We start from the raw sequence: 16,877 nt of genomic DNA on the forward strand, positions 1-16,877 counted from the left end.
TGACCTTTTTCTAAACGAACAAGAGTGAGGAGGTCTGTGGAATTACAGTCTACTTTGTTGTTAGTATTATTATTATAGGCCTATCCCTAAAATTGCAGATGTGTTTTGATGTAACTGCCTAATCCATAAGATCTTACGTAGAAGTCGCATCATTGTATACACTGACTCATCGTATCGTAACGATTAACAACATGATGTCTGGAGTTCCTAAAGAATAAATTTAGGCTAAAGACAGGATAATATATTTAATGCGAGTAAAAACAAATTATACAGAATGACTATGCCTGCAAGGCTGAGTCAAACCACCTGACTGAATCGAATTGAGTGTCCCTGAGTTCTCCATCGTTAACCTTCTCTTCGCGTCGATTGTTGAACATAAATCTTTTCATAAATTATATGCTCGGCTCCAAAGGTCATGGAGTTACGGTCCGATGCCGCTACAGATCTTGTTTAAATGGCTTATTTTCCGGACAAACCTTAGTTTTCAGCTAATTTTAGTCGGGATACTGAACACAGTATTCATTTATTCAACGAGACATAACCGTACAGATGACAATGCGCTGAATTTGCCACACTGGTTCTGTCGGACAACGTTTTCGGTTTTCGACCTAACGAAATGTAGATCAGGGTCTTCTGGGTTAAACAGATTTACTCTAGAATTCTGCTAAGCCGTCTGCTAAAAACGACAGCAAACTAACACTGAAAAGTTTAATAATAGTTTGACCATTGAAAAGCCGATATTTGCACGATATGTCAAGTTGTCATTTATAGAACGTTGTATCTTTGAGTTATTTATACACGTGAGCCATTAAACTTGCCACCTGACCCACTACAGAATCAGACCAGAAACCAACAATAGGATTGGTGTATTTTTCGTTGTGGTCGTATAGTTACTCAGGGTATCTGGGAGACAGTTATCTGTTTAACATATTGCGACCACCAAACATAATATGACTTGATTATTTGCATCCTTTCACGGTTCTAATTTTCAGTGAATACTTCAATTGGAGATACCAACTCGAATACCAAATAGACATCCGAGATACATGTAAGTACCTGAGAACGATATATTCGAACCTCATTTTTTCGTAAAGTCACTAATAATTATTGTGGTGGTTTTTATTTAAGTTTTAGGTCCTTTCATTTCTAAGGCTTTGGATTGCATATTTTACGTGTAATATTATTCGCATTAAAGTCTGTTAAGCTTGACATCATATGAAGTGACTTGATAATCATTTTTAAGTACCCTGTTCTTCTTTTAAAAAAAACTAGAGCTCTGAGTTGAACTTCATCATCTGTAAGATTTCTAACGTTCACCTGAACATTGAGATTTGTTCATTCTTTAAACTGTTGAAACATTGTACATCCGAACCGCCACTTTGTTTCCACGCGCAGTAGAGTCCGTTTTACACAAGTCGTAGCGACATGGGTGTAAGTTACAACTTCATCTTCATTATTTGTAATAAATTTTATAGGTACGAGGTAACAGAAAACATTTAAAAAGGTTAAATGCCCCAAAACACTGGATGTTGGATAAGCTGGGGGGTAATTTTGCCCCAAGACCCAGCACAGGTCCTCACAAATTGAGAGAATGTCTACCACTCTGTATATTCTTACGAAATCGTCTGAAATATGCACTCACTTATACAGAATGCACGAAGATATTGGCCCAACGTCTGGTTAAAGTTGATGGGAGAGTGCGCACTGATAAGAAGTATCCTGCGGGATTCATGGATGTTATCACCATAGAGAAAACAAACGAGCACTTTCGCCTTATTTACGACACCAAAGGCAGGTTTGCTATTCAGCGCATCCATCCTGATGAGGCTAAGTATAAACTCTGTAAAGTAAAGAAAGTCCTAGTCGGCCACGGAGGAGTACCATACATTGTGACCCATGACGCCAGGACCATTCGATATCCAGATCCAAATATCAAGCCAAATGATACAATCCAGGTGGACATCGCCACGGGAAAAGTTCTAAACCATATTAAATTTGAACCAGGTAAGGACATTTTAAGCTTAATGGTTTTGTAGGCAACATGTGTATGGTTACGGGTGGACGTAACTTGGGACGAGTTGGAACTATTACTCAATGGGAACGTCATCCTGGTTCTGTTGAAATGGTTCACGTGCGCGACAGCACAGGACATCAGTTCGTCACTCGCCTAAACAATATCTTCATCATTGGAAAGTCAAACAAACCATGGATTTCTCTACCGAAAAACAGGGGTATCAGATTGTCTATTATTGAAGAGCGCGATAAGCGAATACGGGCAAGACGCCTTGCTCACTAATTTGCAATAAACTTAGTTCGGAATTCAGACTTTTAAAAAAATTGTGTTTCCGTTTGATGGGATTATAACCTCACCCTTTTTTCATAGGGTAGTTAAGCTCATCATTGAAACATCAACCTAATAGTTTTGTGGACAGTTCAGGTCGATCGGATGAGACGCAGGCGAAGCTGTTACTTGGAGCTAGGTTGATATGGTGGACTATCGTTATGACTGCTTGGCTATTGTCTGACATTTATTGCGAATATACTAAGGGAAAAGTATTCAGTTGTGTACTTTGCAAGGTGAGGTACTTCGTTAACATAGTTTCACTCTGTCGTGATGAGTGTATTTCTCTAGCTCTACGTATGGTAGTTTGACTATTTTGTATATTTTTGGTGGGTTTATTCTACCAGAGTATCTTCTTAACGCTTCGTGACCTTTCTGAGTGAATGTTTTTTGAAGTCTATTGAGGGTACCGGTTATAGCCTTATGTTGCAAATTTATAAATAGGGTATAGTGAATGTTAACCATGTTCTCTACGACAGTGCTTAATCGTTCAAGAAATATGGGGTCTTGACATCCAAAACAAGTTGCACCTCACGCATGTTTCCGCTGTTGCCGGTTCGCAGCAGGAATGTGGCGTTCGCAATTGACTTGGTGGTTGTCTTGCCTGAAAGCCGTTCGTTATGCGATAGCATGTATTGCACCGAGGTTGGGTTTGCTTCACATGGCATCTACACGTCTTTGTCTATCAACTCGGTTGCCTTCAGCTACTGCACACCTATCCATTATTCCCAGAAAACCTGGGTGGAAAATCGAAGTTCAAAAGGCTATAACTAATGTGAAACGAGGAAGAGCAGCTGGTCCTGATGGATTAGCTCCACAGGTCTTTAAATATGGTGGCCCAATTTGAGCGACTAGGTTGACTAATATTCTGGCTAAAATCTGGGAGTTGGACGTAATCCCATCCGACTGGTCACAATCACTTATTGTCCTAATATATAAGAAGGGACCTAAATCATCCTGTGATAACCATAGAGGGATTAGTTTGACTAACATAGCATCCGAAATACTAGCCTCATTAATTATCGGGCGCCTAACTAAGACTCATGAACTGCAAAAACGAGAAAATCAGGTTGGCATCAGACCTGGTCGTGGCTGCATCGACCACATATTCACAATTCGTTAGTTTTTAGAACACAGGCATGCTTATCGGCGTCAGACAATGATAGTTTTTCTTGACTTGAAAGCAGCATTTGACTCTGTAGAGCGAGAGGTTCTGTGGCAGTGTCTGTCATTGAAAGGTGTACCTGGGAAGTACATAAACCTTGTGAAGGCTCTTAACTCGAACACTACCGGTCGAGTGAGTGCTTATGGAGAACTGTCATCTGCTTTTACAACCTCAAGTGGTGTCCGTCAAGGCTGTCCACTATCCCCATTTTTGTTTAATTTCATTATAGACCTGTTGCTGGAAATAACACTCTCGCCGACTGAATTTTCAGGAATTGATCTTCTACCAGGAGGTTCACTTATCGACTTAGAATACGCAGATGACATAGTCCTGTTTGGTGAAGACGCTGGCAAAATGCAGAGTCTTCCGTTAAAACTGATTAATAATTCCAGGATGTTTGGGATGCGTTTCTCCCCATCCAAATGTAAATTGTTACTCCAGGATTGGCCTACGTCAACACCTGAACTAAGGATAGGGAGTGAATTAATCGAACGCGTCCACAACTTCACTTATCTTGGAAGTCTGATCAGCCCCAATGGGTTGGTGTTTGACGAAATCTCAGCATGGATTCAGAAAGCTCTTTTCGATTTTGCCATTTACGTCACCTATGGCGAAGACGAGATATCCGTCTATCAATTAAGGGACGAGTATACTGCGCAGCAGTTCTTTTTGTTCTACTTTACGGCTGTGAAACATGGCCATAAAGAGTAAAAGATACTGGTAAGTTACTAGTATTTGACCACAGACGTCTTAGAAATATTGCTCGCATCTGCTGGGATAACCGGGTAAGTAATAGTGAGGTTAGACGCAGGGTATTAGGGAACGATGGTAAATCAGTTGATGAGGTGATGAATCTTCATCGACTGAGATGGCTGGGTCACGTGTTACGTATGCCTGAACACCGATTACCAGGACGCGCTATGCTGACTAGTGTTGGGGATGGTTGGAAGAGAGTTAGAGGCGGCCAAACCAAAACGTGACATCAGAGCTTGAAGTCACTAACTTCTAGTCTGAGCCATGTTAGTAGATGCATACTACTTGGTTGGGGTCCGCGTGACTATCGTAACCAATAGTCGGAGATTCTAGGTGACATGGCTCAGAATCGATCACAATGGCGCAGGTGTATACACTCTTTATCTTTCCTTAAACCTTGAGATTAAAATTGCTTCATAACTTTCTTCCTTCCTATACTATATCCTTATATACAACCTATCTTTTATATACTACCACCACTAAATTAACTACTTCTATGAATCCAGTGTTCATCTTGTTGTGCTAACGAGGTATGGCAACTTGGACCGATGCATAAATGTGCCTGGTCCTACGTTGTAGCTGACTGACTGACGAACTCGGTTACCGTTGCAGAGTGGGTTTTGTCACGTTGGTTGGGTGGGGCCCGTCTTTTTTGCTGTAGCTTGGTATTTCTTAGGAGTCTTGAGTATTTTTGACATAGAGGTGGTTGCAATATAACAGCTTGGTTTAGACCCGCTATCTTTCCTGCAGCTGAAATGGTAATAATACTTGTTTATTTTGTTGTCTAATAGGTCTAAACATCTGTATTTTCGAAAACCAAAGTAGTCACCGATTCTCCAGCATAAAAAGGGAGACCAGTTAAATTAACTCACAATACTGCGGGAGAGGTGTATGATATTTTACGATGTTCATCCAAATAAAGACACTAAAGTCTGACGACCGCTTAAACGTGATCCTGGCACGTGTGAAAACGTAATCGGTAGTACTTCCATTCTTTATGGTAAATCCATTATCAAATTGTCTTGATGGGACAAATTCAGCCTTGTTAATAATCCCTATGTTTAATGCAACGTGGGATTCGTAGCTTAAAGTACTCGAACATGTTCTTTACATATATCACAAGAAATATGCACATTTAAGTCGTTCTGTTTTTGTTACTGAGTGTTCTCAACTCACTGTAAGTGGCAAAGTATGTTTTACTCTGATGGGTACTTTCTTCACATTCAACAGTTTAGAAAGGGTTTGGGATTCATCGATTGAATATTCATTCCAAATTTGGTGGAAACGTTATATTTTCCCTCTCCTTTGAAAGTTTAGACACCCATTCGGTGGTTTTTACACCAGAACCATTACAAGATACCTATTCTAGTGCTTGGAGCAAGTATAACTGATATCAACCGCACTATGAAGATAATACAATCCGGAGTTGTATGGTAATGATTCTCTAAATTTACTTAAGAAGCCTCAAAGAGGGAGATTCATTATGAATGCAGTGGTTTTGATTGCTGTTAAGAAGTATGAGGGGGGTTATCACTTCCCGGTCGCCCACTTAGTGAAAGGGTTCTTCTAGAGGTACCTGTAAAGGGAAGTGTGTTAGAGGTGGTCTTAGTGACCAGAGAGCGTGACCGCAGGGCCCAAGGGACAACTGCCTAAGGCCGGTTACACACGACCTTTTTGTGTTAGCTCTGTTCTTGTTGGGACCTTACCGCCGGAGACGGAAACCCATGAGATAAGGCGGGGTGTGCATTTTTAGGGTCGATCTTTCCTAACCTCACCCTTGTGGGAAGGCAGCATCGCTGTTATACTAGCTGTCTGAAGGAAACATCTAACTGCCGACCAAAAGTGTTCGAGCAGGGAGCCTTTACAAAGTTTACATACGTTCTTCGTACGCCTTTCAGTGAGAACCATTTCTACTAGATCTCTCGGTCAACAGAGTTGAATGAGACTTTATGGTCAAAAAACATATCTACAGTTAGGCGTTGGTAGGTATGCTCATGTTATAACATCTTAACCAACTTAGCCGATAAAACTGGACTCCCAGCCTTATAGATTCTCTGGGGACAAGCCATTAGGACCTGCTGCTCACCTTCATATTGGATTACCTGCAATCTTATATCAACTTGCAATTCATGGTATTTGGAGATAGCGACTAGCGGGATGGTAATCGGAGGCCAGTCTCCTAAAGTGTACTATCTTCCGGCCTAGTCTCCCAAATCAAGGGCGAGTAATTGTCCCGTATTTCTCCGAAATAGTTTCACCAGCACCAACAATTTTGATACGCGTTTTCTTGATCAGTCTGAGTAGCTGTTCAGTGTCACCTAACGCTACTACCTTCCCCATCTTTCTTGCTTTCGTTGCCCATCACGATCACTAAGTAAACATTTTGTTAGTTCACCTTTGAGTTCTTTACGCCCTTTATCGTCCTCCAAGCCTGATGGAATGAGTTTTCGATTACCTATCAATTTAGTAGATGGCATTGAAATCCACTGGTTTTTACCAACTCTTCCATCTAAATAATTGATAGATGCCACTGCTGCTTGTGTATCTTACCCAGCTTCTTCAGGATGAACTATTTCTCTACAATCGAGGTGCTTGAAAATAAGACAAACATTTTGTAGAAATGGATTAGAATCGGGCGACAATCATATACACGGTACAGTGAAAACGGAAGTATCCATAGACGAGTTGTGTTAAGATAAACAGTAATCCATTTAAGGGAATGAACAGAATCAGTACGACTATTCATATATCTTCAGAGTATGTGCAAAAGCAACCAAAATAACTGGAATGACTCAACTGTCAGATGTTTATCTAGTATCACATGTAGACCATATATGAATAGACTTGCATTGTAAAATTATCGTACAAAATAGTCAGTTCATATTCTTGAACATCATGTTTATTATCTTAAATAACTAAGAAATCCGAAGCCTTTCAACTATAAACAATAACTTAATAGGATCCATGAGTTAAATGTCTCAGAAATGTATCTTCCCTACATTACACACGACTGATGTAAATAAATTTTCACTATACGGGTTACTTTGATCGAAGGACCTTCAGTAATAAGGATAGTAGGTTGATGAACCTGTGTTAATCCTGACAGACTGCCCTCCAGTGAAGGTCCAGCTTCTCCGGGAAAATGTTCACTGATGGGGGTGATACCACTTGTTGGAGTAATGCGTCTCAGTCATTGACCACTCGATGAGAAAAGAGGGACCCCACACTGGATCACCTATTAAGTCAACCTACAGTCGATACTTTCTGTGGATGACATAAGATGATTTTCGGAACAAAATGATGGGGAGATGCATTTGTAAACCTTCATGTTTAGAAGTTCATTCGAATAATTTCGTACGATCAATCACATGGCACACTATCATTAAAAACATGGATAACATGTGATGGGTATTCATTCCCATTATTGATTAGTAGAACAATAAGTATCAAGCAGAACTATATTTTTACAAGTAACTCAGTGAATTTTTCAATAAATGCTAAAAGTTATACAATTGAGAGGTATTAGTATAAAGGTATTGTTAGTGATTAGGGGCTGCATGAAGACGTGAATTGAAGTAATATTTGTCATAAAATGCCATTTAAATACATTTGTAGATATTGTGGAAATGAAGTGTTACATCCTGTCTAACAAATAAATAAAAATCGAGTGATAAATCTGTCGAAACAAATTTATTTCACAAGCTAACACGTAATAATGAACATTCTTAACGCAACTGAAAAATAGACGGTGTGCTTTCTGGTTTATATTTTAGTTCGAGAGATTGAAACCTAAAGTAGAGCATAAATAAAACAGTTAAAATACAAATCCATACATTTCTGAGTTAAGATGATAGTAATAACCTAGAACATGTCCAATAGATTTCTGTAGTCCGATATAATAAAATCCAGCGAATGACGCTCCTTCTATATGTTTCAAACCGGGATCCGGAACAATGAACTTTTCCTAGGAAAATTTTAACAATAGAAAAACGACTCACTTTCCACCTCATAAATATCGTGTCGGATGTCTCTAAAATAGAGTAGTCGAAACTATCTATATGGAAGTTCCCTAGAGAACTTGTTGCTGGTATTTTTTCCTGCAAGTGAACTGATAATAATTGAACAAATACCCAGTGCAAAACATCTGTTTCCATAGTTGCATCCCATTTACCGGTCATGAACGGGTGAAGTCTACTTATTATTTCTCCTTCAAAATATGTAGTTAGGCTTGGATATTCTTGAGTCAAATTCTCAATTTTCATAAAGCCGTACACCATTTTTTGCTTCATATCGACATACTGAATAAAGGTCATGATTATCGAAGATATCGTCTTGCTTGTATTGTTACTTCCACGTTATACTTTTTACCCTTGGATCGCTGAGAACCTGTAAAAACAGAACCACTGCAAAGGCATGATGTAATAGTCGTATGTGGAAGTTCCTGTGGTAGCAGATCGACATCAAAAACACCAAGCATTTGTAATTTTATTACTCGTTCTAAATTGAACGTGATGAAAGTATATTTTAGCACGGGGACTAAATAGACAAAATTTATGGTTGAGAGAACGATAATACTGTGTATTCAGAATTGAACTTCGGTGAAATGAGCTCCATCAAAAGTATAGAACGGAAAATGCAATAATCAGCGAAAATACAATCACTAAATCGTCTTTATAAGTGACCTGTTACAAGGAAGATGTCAGGGGAGCGTTAAGAATAAGATACATAGTATCACAGAATCTAACATGAAAGTGTTCAGGTTGAGGTAACCAAACCTCATCACAACATTGCTAAAGGTAATCAGCAAAGAGATTACAAAAGAGCAGTAGTGAAGGGCGGCTTAGTGGTTGAAGCACTTTAATATTAGCCAGTAGGTCACGTGCTTAAACCCTGTACCATTTAATTTCGTTTCAGCAGGCGAGTAGTACCACTAGTCTTCATATTAACAGGGATCAAAGTTAAGTGCACCAATCCGTATTACGTAAATGGAAACCCAAGCAGATAAACGATGAGTAACAAGATGTGGAATGTATTAACGCCATTGTTGTCTTCTAGACTTTACTGCGTGGGATTTTCAGCCGATAGTTAACATCAACTCGAGTATTCTACCCAGGGAGTTTACTATCTCCTACACACCTCAAACCGATAAAGTACTCGTCAAAGGTAGTATATTGGTCAATAAGGTTGTAAATCTTCATCAACTGAGGCGTTTAAAACATGTGTTACGTACACTTCACCACCACCCACCCCGACGAGCTTGTGTAGAAGTATGTGTCAAGGAAACTATGGGTGGTCAAACCAAGACATGACATAGATCCATATAGTCACTGACTGTTGCTCTGACTTATGTTAGTAGAATCCAACTATCTGGTTGAGGTCCGCGTGATAACCATGACCAGGCTTGAGAGCCCCTAAGTGACACAGCTTGGAATAGTCCACAGTGGTTCAGATGCACTCATTCTTTATCTTCTCGATATTGTACTCCAGTATCTCTCTGTACATACCTTTCCACTATCTTTTTAAACCATATTCCTAAGATTAAGTCTTTCTTCTTACCATTACTACAACACGATTTTAATCTCTTATTTCTATTTCGCTATGCCAATCCAGTGTGGCCACGTGGACCAACGTACGTGTCTGAGGCTTCATTCTTGAGATCTCTTGCCTCAAAACAACAGCCGCTGGTATGTGGAATGAGCTTTCTTGGTTTACACATTGCTGTTGCTTATAATGTGAAACAGAATTTCTTCATCACAGACCTAAGAAATTGGACTAGTAACGACGAAGTTTTCGACCCGGAAGTGTGACCGATTAGTTAGAAATGCAACTACTTGAGCCCAGTCGCATGTTGTGTTAGCTTCGTACTTTTTAAATCTTACCAACAGGACTGTAGTTCTGTGAAGTAAGAAACTATTATTTTCGATCTGACATTAGTTAGAAGCAACAGTCACTAGATATGCTGACTATCTGTGGGAATCACTACTACGACTACAATGCAGTAGATGATTTAACTCATTCAATTAGTCAACAAAAACGTAGAACCTGACATATTATTTTTGAAATTAGGACCGTTTTTGGTTCTGTTGTTTTCGAAATGACCCACCGAAATGAGGAAACCTCAAGAAATATGTTCCAAACGAAACAGCGCAATCAGGTAGTCACAAAGACCAGACCGGTCCACTGTGTCGAGGTAGCAACAAAGGTCAGGAATGTACAAACTGATAATGTAACAGTATGATGTAGACGGTTTAAAATCCCTTAAAATAGTCAATAAACAGACTATTTTTAATCTATTGGGTTTTGCCGAAGTAGTTGCTAAAAGAAAGGTTTAAGCCATATTCATGCATATAAAAAGACATTGTTATTGACCTTGCTTCGTCTACACACCATCGGTTTTAGGTGTTTGTCACACAACGTCTTTTACGACCTTAGTTATGACAATTAATTCACTTCTTGATTATTGTCTGGGCTTTAAAAAAGACGTTAATCCCATATTCCTACAACTTTTGTCTCAATGCTCTTTACAGTTTATTCCTCCAAGTATGTTTATTCTGCGAACAAACGACTGTTTGAACAAATTTTTAGTCTCTTCACATCTGTTTATTGTTAAGTTACATCTATATGTCAAAATCAACTTAGATTGGCTTTCCTGATATAAAGTAAATATACTTGTTTGACAATGATCAACACTGCTATTGAGGATGGGCTGTAAGTACCTGATGAGAATTCATGAAATAAACTAATTCATATTACTCTTCTACGATCATTATTTTTTCGCTTTATTTTCATTTATAAATGGGGGAAATTGCATGTAATATCATTTCGTTCAGCCACCTTAAGTTTTCAAGGAAGTAGTCCCGTTTCAACGATAACTGTAGTTCGTGGTCGAATCTAACTATCAATGCGTAACACATGTTTTAGTTATTTTCAGGCGCTGCAGGTTCTAACATACATCAACCAACCCACCTTTCTTCACAATAACTTTGATTCTTACTACTGAGTAGCTTACTTGGTAGTTTCAACATATGGTATTTGGATTAGCCCTGGTACGGCCGAGAGTGGGGAGAGTCCGCTCTCCCTCTCGAAATGCTCTCACATAGCCACGCGTATAAAGCCACTCCCAGGGAAGTCCTTCTAACTGCCTTCTTGTGGTGGGGAAATGTTCACAAAGTTGAGAGGACGAAAAGCGAATGTCTAGAGCTTTAACCGCATCAGTGAACAAGGAAGGTCCACCTAGTGGAAGTGAAAAAACCTTGTTCCAAACTAATGGTGCGAATGGGCTCCAGGATCTAGAAGGAACAAGTGGCGTATGAACCAATCGTTGGTCACCGGCTGCCATGGGATTGCATCTCCTGACTTTTTCTCCAGTCTTGTGGACCATACCTTTAGGTCGACGGCTCCGGGTGTGGCTCCCTGAGAAAACCACCTGCATCGGTTTGGGCACCCGGACAGTATTATAGCCCACACACAAATCAAGTGACTTGTGTGGCACATATTTATTCGGTACTCCTTTGTACCAATATTTATGTGTTCAAAGAAATGAATAAATAATTTGGACTAGCTTTGAGGGTCGCGGCGCATGCTATGTATTTAAAAACAACACCTACTTTAATCTGCGAAAAAATTCACTAACCAACTCAAGAGTTTTGTAAGGCATAATAAAATAAATATAAATCAGCAACCACGGATAAGTTGATGTACTATGTAGTCAATCACACTTACTATATTAACTGATACTGTCTCACTATTTGTGATAAGCAGCCACGTTTGAATATATGAAGCACTAGTTAAAAGTCAGATGTCAAACTCAATGATCGACACAATTACGTAAGACCTCGTACAAATATCAGTAAAAGTGGAAGGTATTTGGGTAAACACGATATTCTAAAATGAAATGAAAATAAGGTGAATGCATTTCTATCATTGTGACCGGCCTCTAACCACATTAATCCGCGATTCCGATAAGCGTCAACAAAAGATTAAAATACATCTATGACAATACCTGCAAAGGACTATGAGTTTGAACAACTATAAGCTAGGACAGAGCGAAGTTCTGTACACTATAAACGTCATCGTTCTAGTCACCAGGTCTGATGCTGAATTACAGTTTCGACTTTTCTAAGGAGTTTCACTAACTATTTTTCTGTGACTTTGAAAAAGTGTTTAATGCATTTTGTTAAAAGCTTTGTTTCGATGCACATTACTGCTCATGATTACGTACACGTGTTAACAGTTAAATGCCTTGGTTACATATCGTTTTTAAAGAGTGTGAAGATGAGTTTAGAAACGCACGCTAATTTAATATAGACATTACGGTACCCATTAGTCAATCCTGGTCATTTGATTTAAGTCATCAGCAGACAGAATTCTATTTTTACTGTAGACCGTGATAGGGCATTTCGGGTTGAATAACCTACTTATGGACAATTAAATGTCTTGCAATTCATTTTTTAAGCACACCCTTGGGCAATTACTGTTGGAATTTACCAGCGATTGGTAAGAGAGACAGATGGGTACTTGCACTCGCATTTCTGGATTATCCACTTAAGAAAAAGTGGTAATTGCCTACCAACTCTTTTGAAACACAACCGATAACAATACGGTTTACTTATATCCATCGACATTATGTGGCGAGTTAACAGGCTGAATGTCTCCCACTATATTTAAAAGTAGTACCGGTAGGAAACAAAAGGTTGTCCAACTATAACTTAGACTATCGCCATTACGTTGGTTGGACTGAGACAACTTCCATGCGAAAGCTTTTCTGCTTAATTTAGCTCACCTACTTGGACGATAAAATCGTACGTTAAAACTGTTTTAACTGAGTGTTTAGCATTTTAGAGTCCGAAAAGCTTCCAGTATAACTGATATTTCGCCCCAGTCAGGGAATAATCAGTGACAGAATAGGGAAGGATTTGTTTTTATTTTCCTAACTTCCTACCTAAGAAATTAATTCTGTACCTACAATAAGTGTACACTTAAAGTAGCTAACGAATCTGCAGATACGCAAAGACGACGTTTAATTGCCACGTCAGACACTTAGTTCTAGGTGAATAACCACACTCGGTTTTGAATGAGGGATTTATAGATACAGCAGACATTTATGCTAGATGACTCTATAATCTTGGCTAATGAAGTCTTTCGCTTGACTTGATATTGGGTTCGGACGTCGGAAACTCAAATATGAAATTAATAAAACAGCTCTATGACACCTGACAAACCGGAATATTTACTACTAGTTGAACATGAGAAAGATGGTTATGGAAGAAGAGCCTATGACGAGCATATAATGTAGGAAAAGAATCACTGGTAAACTAGAATAATGCTAGTGTATGTAGGGTTCTACAACCATCCAATCACATAGTAAATTAATATTCCTTTTTCTAGGAATCTAAAAAAGAAACGAGATTGGTTGAGGTTAGAAGAATACGGTCACTGAGTTCTGATTTAGTAACTGGATAATATCATGAGTCAAAAGCTGCGTTTTCACACTAGAAATACTAATACAAAAATCTGAATACTTTAATTACTAAGTCGCCAATTCGGACAAGTAGAGATTTACAATTTAAAACCACCACATATACTTGGCATCCGTTACTTAAAACATGAAAACAACCAAAGAGGTAGAAATTTCATAAAAACAAGAGTTTCGTGCCATTTAAATAGGATATTGAATCACAATGAACAGTGTTGGGACTCATCTGTTATGGTTCGAAGAATGATAGGTAGGTAATTAAATTCAGAAACTGAGGATTAAACCAAGGACTAGCTTAAGCTAGACGACCTTTGGTACTCTTCAGCTGAGACAAGTGAAGAACAATGTTTTATATGATGCAAAAACAGGTGCCTTCGATAACATTCGGGATTCACTTTGGGGAGGCAGGAGGTCACCACGTCTAGCTGTTCTTCCATGAGAACAAGCACCGAGGACCTCCCGGCGCATTGTCCCAATGTGGATTATTCCCAATTTATAGACAACAAGAACCAGAAAGAAGTTATGGAAAGCTACTATGGTGAAGTTTTAAACAAAAATTCATTCTGAAAAAATATATTATTCGCAGTAGGGATGTAAATGATAGGTTGTGTCTTAATCAGGAAGACAAACTTAGGGCACCAAGTAACCTGAACACAAAACACTCATATTAGAAAATAATTTGAGCTACTACTCAGCAATGGCAGAGACTATAACTTATGGACGAACTAATGAAATTATTGATAGCAAGTTTGGATTTTGGCGCAAAAATTCATCTATTCATATGGTTATATAGCGTTTTGGCATTACAGTTGATGTTAGTTCACAATGAGGACCCCAACTTTAATTCCTAACCATAACTTCTAACCCTAAATCTTAATTTTTTACACTAGTTTATAACTTCCTCTTAGCCCTAAAAAAGGTGGATCTTGCTCAAGGTCACTTCGTCATCGTTCATAAATTATAGTCTCACTGAGTAGTGCATTACGCCGCTTAACTACGAATACTTCAAACCATCGTGTTCATAGTGAGGAGCTTAGTGAACATGATTTGTTATTGCAAAAACTTCAAAGAACCTACTGAATCTCTTGTAGAATTTAGCTGGAGGATAGTGTACAAGCTTTGTAAGTAACTTTTCCAAACACTAATTAACTTTATGTTGGCATGAAGCGAGAAAATTAAGCTTAAACATGTGACTGGTTTTGAGGACCTGTTGACAATACTATGATAATTTCTAAACCAGGAAGTTCAGGAACCTGCGGTTCTTTATTCGTACAAGTCAAGTTGCGTATATGTTTATAACAGATTCTTAGGATAAGTGTAACTATTCGAAATCGTTACTGTTAGTGTTTTACAAACCTTAAAATTTCACACGAGCCAGTAAGCATAAAGAGAGATTAAACCGAAAACTCACGGCCAAAAAATAAAGCTGGTTTGTATGCAGTTTTTACATTACATATAGACGTTTTAATCCTACAACCGAAACCGTCATATTGGGGGAGCTCAATAAATAAGCTTATTTTTACCACCTAATGAATAATTTTGAAGTTTCAACCCAATTTTTACATTGATAAACATGCCATTCAGCCAGTCAGCTACAACGTAGGACCAGGCACATTTATGCATCGGTCCAAGTTGCCATACCTCGTTAGCACAACAAGATGAACACTGGATTCATAGAAGTAGTTAATTTAGTGGTGGTAGTATATAAAAGATAGGTTGTATATAAGGATATAGTATAGGAAGGAAGTTATGAAGCAATTTTAATCTCAAGGTTTAAGGAAAGATAAAGAGTGTATACACCTGCGCCATTGTGATCGATTCTGAGCCATGTCACCTAGAATCTCCGACTATTGGTTACGATGATCACGCGGAACCCGACCAAGTAGTCATGCCAACATAACGACGTCACAGAAGAAACACTGACAAGGCGGCTTTATGTAAAGAATTTGTTTAGTCACGTAACATAATAATAACCACACCGAGGTAGTGTTAAGCAAGAGTGTAACAGACTCCTATGAAGGACTACAGCTTCCCAAGGAGTCTCTAAAAAGAATCAGACTACCATGATAATCGCGATTATTTGTAAATGTATTGTAAGCTTTCTTGAGTTTGATACATTTAACACGAGCAGTTCAAGTGCAGTTAGTTTTTAAAAGCAAGGAAAAAATGTTAGTGTATATGTCGGTAGAGGAATTACACAGCGCCCCATAAGAAATGAAATATGTCTCTTTTCCTCCAACATCGGAAGTCCAAGCTTAAGTCAAACCAACTTCGGAAAGAAAGGGGGCTCAACTGTTGTGGAGGTCAGTCAGTCTCAACTTAGAACTTCACACGTACGTACATCAGTTCGAGTTGCCATACAACATTAACACAGAGATGCAGTTGTCAATCCGAATCCCTTAGTGATAGAAGTAGCAAGAGTATAAGCAGTAATCCCAAAGATTAGGGTTCGAAGATGTTATTCAAGGAGTATAATCCAGTGAAATAAATTTGGAGAGAGGAAAAAGAGATATGAGGAATTCAGATTAGAATTTGGGAGAACACTAAGATAGGATGCACCTTTGCCATTGCAAACGATTTTAAGTCATGTCATTCAAGGTCTCTAACCGTCGGTTGCTATCATCAATTGATTTGCCATCCTTACCTAGTACCCGTTTCCTAACAACCACATTACTCACTCGGTGGTCACAAGATATAAGAGCAATGCTTCGAAGACACCTATGATCGAATACTAGTAACCTACGAATATTCTCTTCTCTTACCGGCCATGTTTCACAGCCATAAAGTAAAACATAGAGAACGGCTGCGCAGTAAACTCTTCCTTTGGTTGCTAGACGGATATCTCGCCTACGCCACAAATGACGCGAGTTGACAAGAGCTAGACAAGCCTTCTGTATCCGTGCTGAGATTTCGTCACACACCAGACCACAAGGGCTTATGAGACTCCCAAGATAAGTGAAGCGGTCAACACACTCAACTATTTCACTCCCTATCATTAGTTCGGGTGTCGATGCAACCCAATCCCGAAGTAACATTTTGCATTCTGAGTAGGAGAATCGCATCCCGAACACACCTGCATTGTTGTTTATAGTGGTCTGGAGACTCTGCGTTTTGTCAGCGTCTTCACCAAATAGAATTATGTC

At 38.9% G+C, this 16,877-nt stretch overlaps 2 protein-coding genes across 3 annotated transcripts; one reads left to right on the forward strand and one right to left on the reverse strand.

Moving 5' to 3' along the window:
• Positions 1–1,352: 1,352 nt before the first annotated feature.
• Positions 1,353–2,319, forward strand: Smp_011570.1 (putative 40s ribosomal protein S4; the record flags this gene model as incomplete). Of its 2 annotated transcripts, XM_018788892.1 has the most annotated exons (3): positions 1,353–1,431; positions 1,476–2,004; positions 2,037–2,319. In XM_018788892.1, the coding sequence occupies exons 1-3, from the start codon at positions 1,426–1,428 to the stop codon at positions 2,294–2,296; spliced, it is 795 nt and encodes a 264-aa protein (XP_018654390.1). In that variant the 5' UTR covers positions 1,353–1,425. The 2 variants fall into 2 exon arrangements, with proteins under 2 accessions (XP_018654390.1, XP_018654391.1); XM_018788893.1 differs by having other exon boundaries at positions 1,353–2,004; positions 2,037–2,296.
• A 5,754-nt stretch (positions 2,320–8,073) lies between these two features.
• Positions 8,074–8,736, reverse strand: Smp_190020 (hypothetical protein; the record flags this gene model as incomplete). Its single annotated transcript, XM_018788894.1, has 4 exons — positions 8,074–8,223; positions 8,258–8,356; positions 8,390–8,557; positions 8,608–8,736. The coding sequence occupies 4 exons, from the start codon at positions 8,734–8,736 to the stop codon at positions 8,074–8,076; spliced, it is 546 nt and encodes a 181-aa protein (XP_018654392.1).
• Between the last annotated feature and the right edge of the window lie 8,141 nt (positions 8,737–16,877).

This window comes from Schistosoma mansoni, chromosome W (assembly GCF_000237925.1).
Source record: "Schistosoma mansoni strain Puerto Rico chromosome W, complete genome".
In the NCBI taxonomy this organism is placed as follows: Eukaryota; Metazoa; Platyhelminthes; class Trematoda; order Strigeidida; family Schistosomatidae; genus Schistosoma; species Schistosoma mansoni.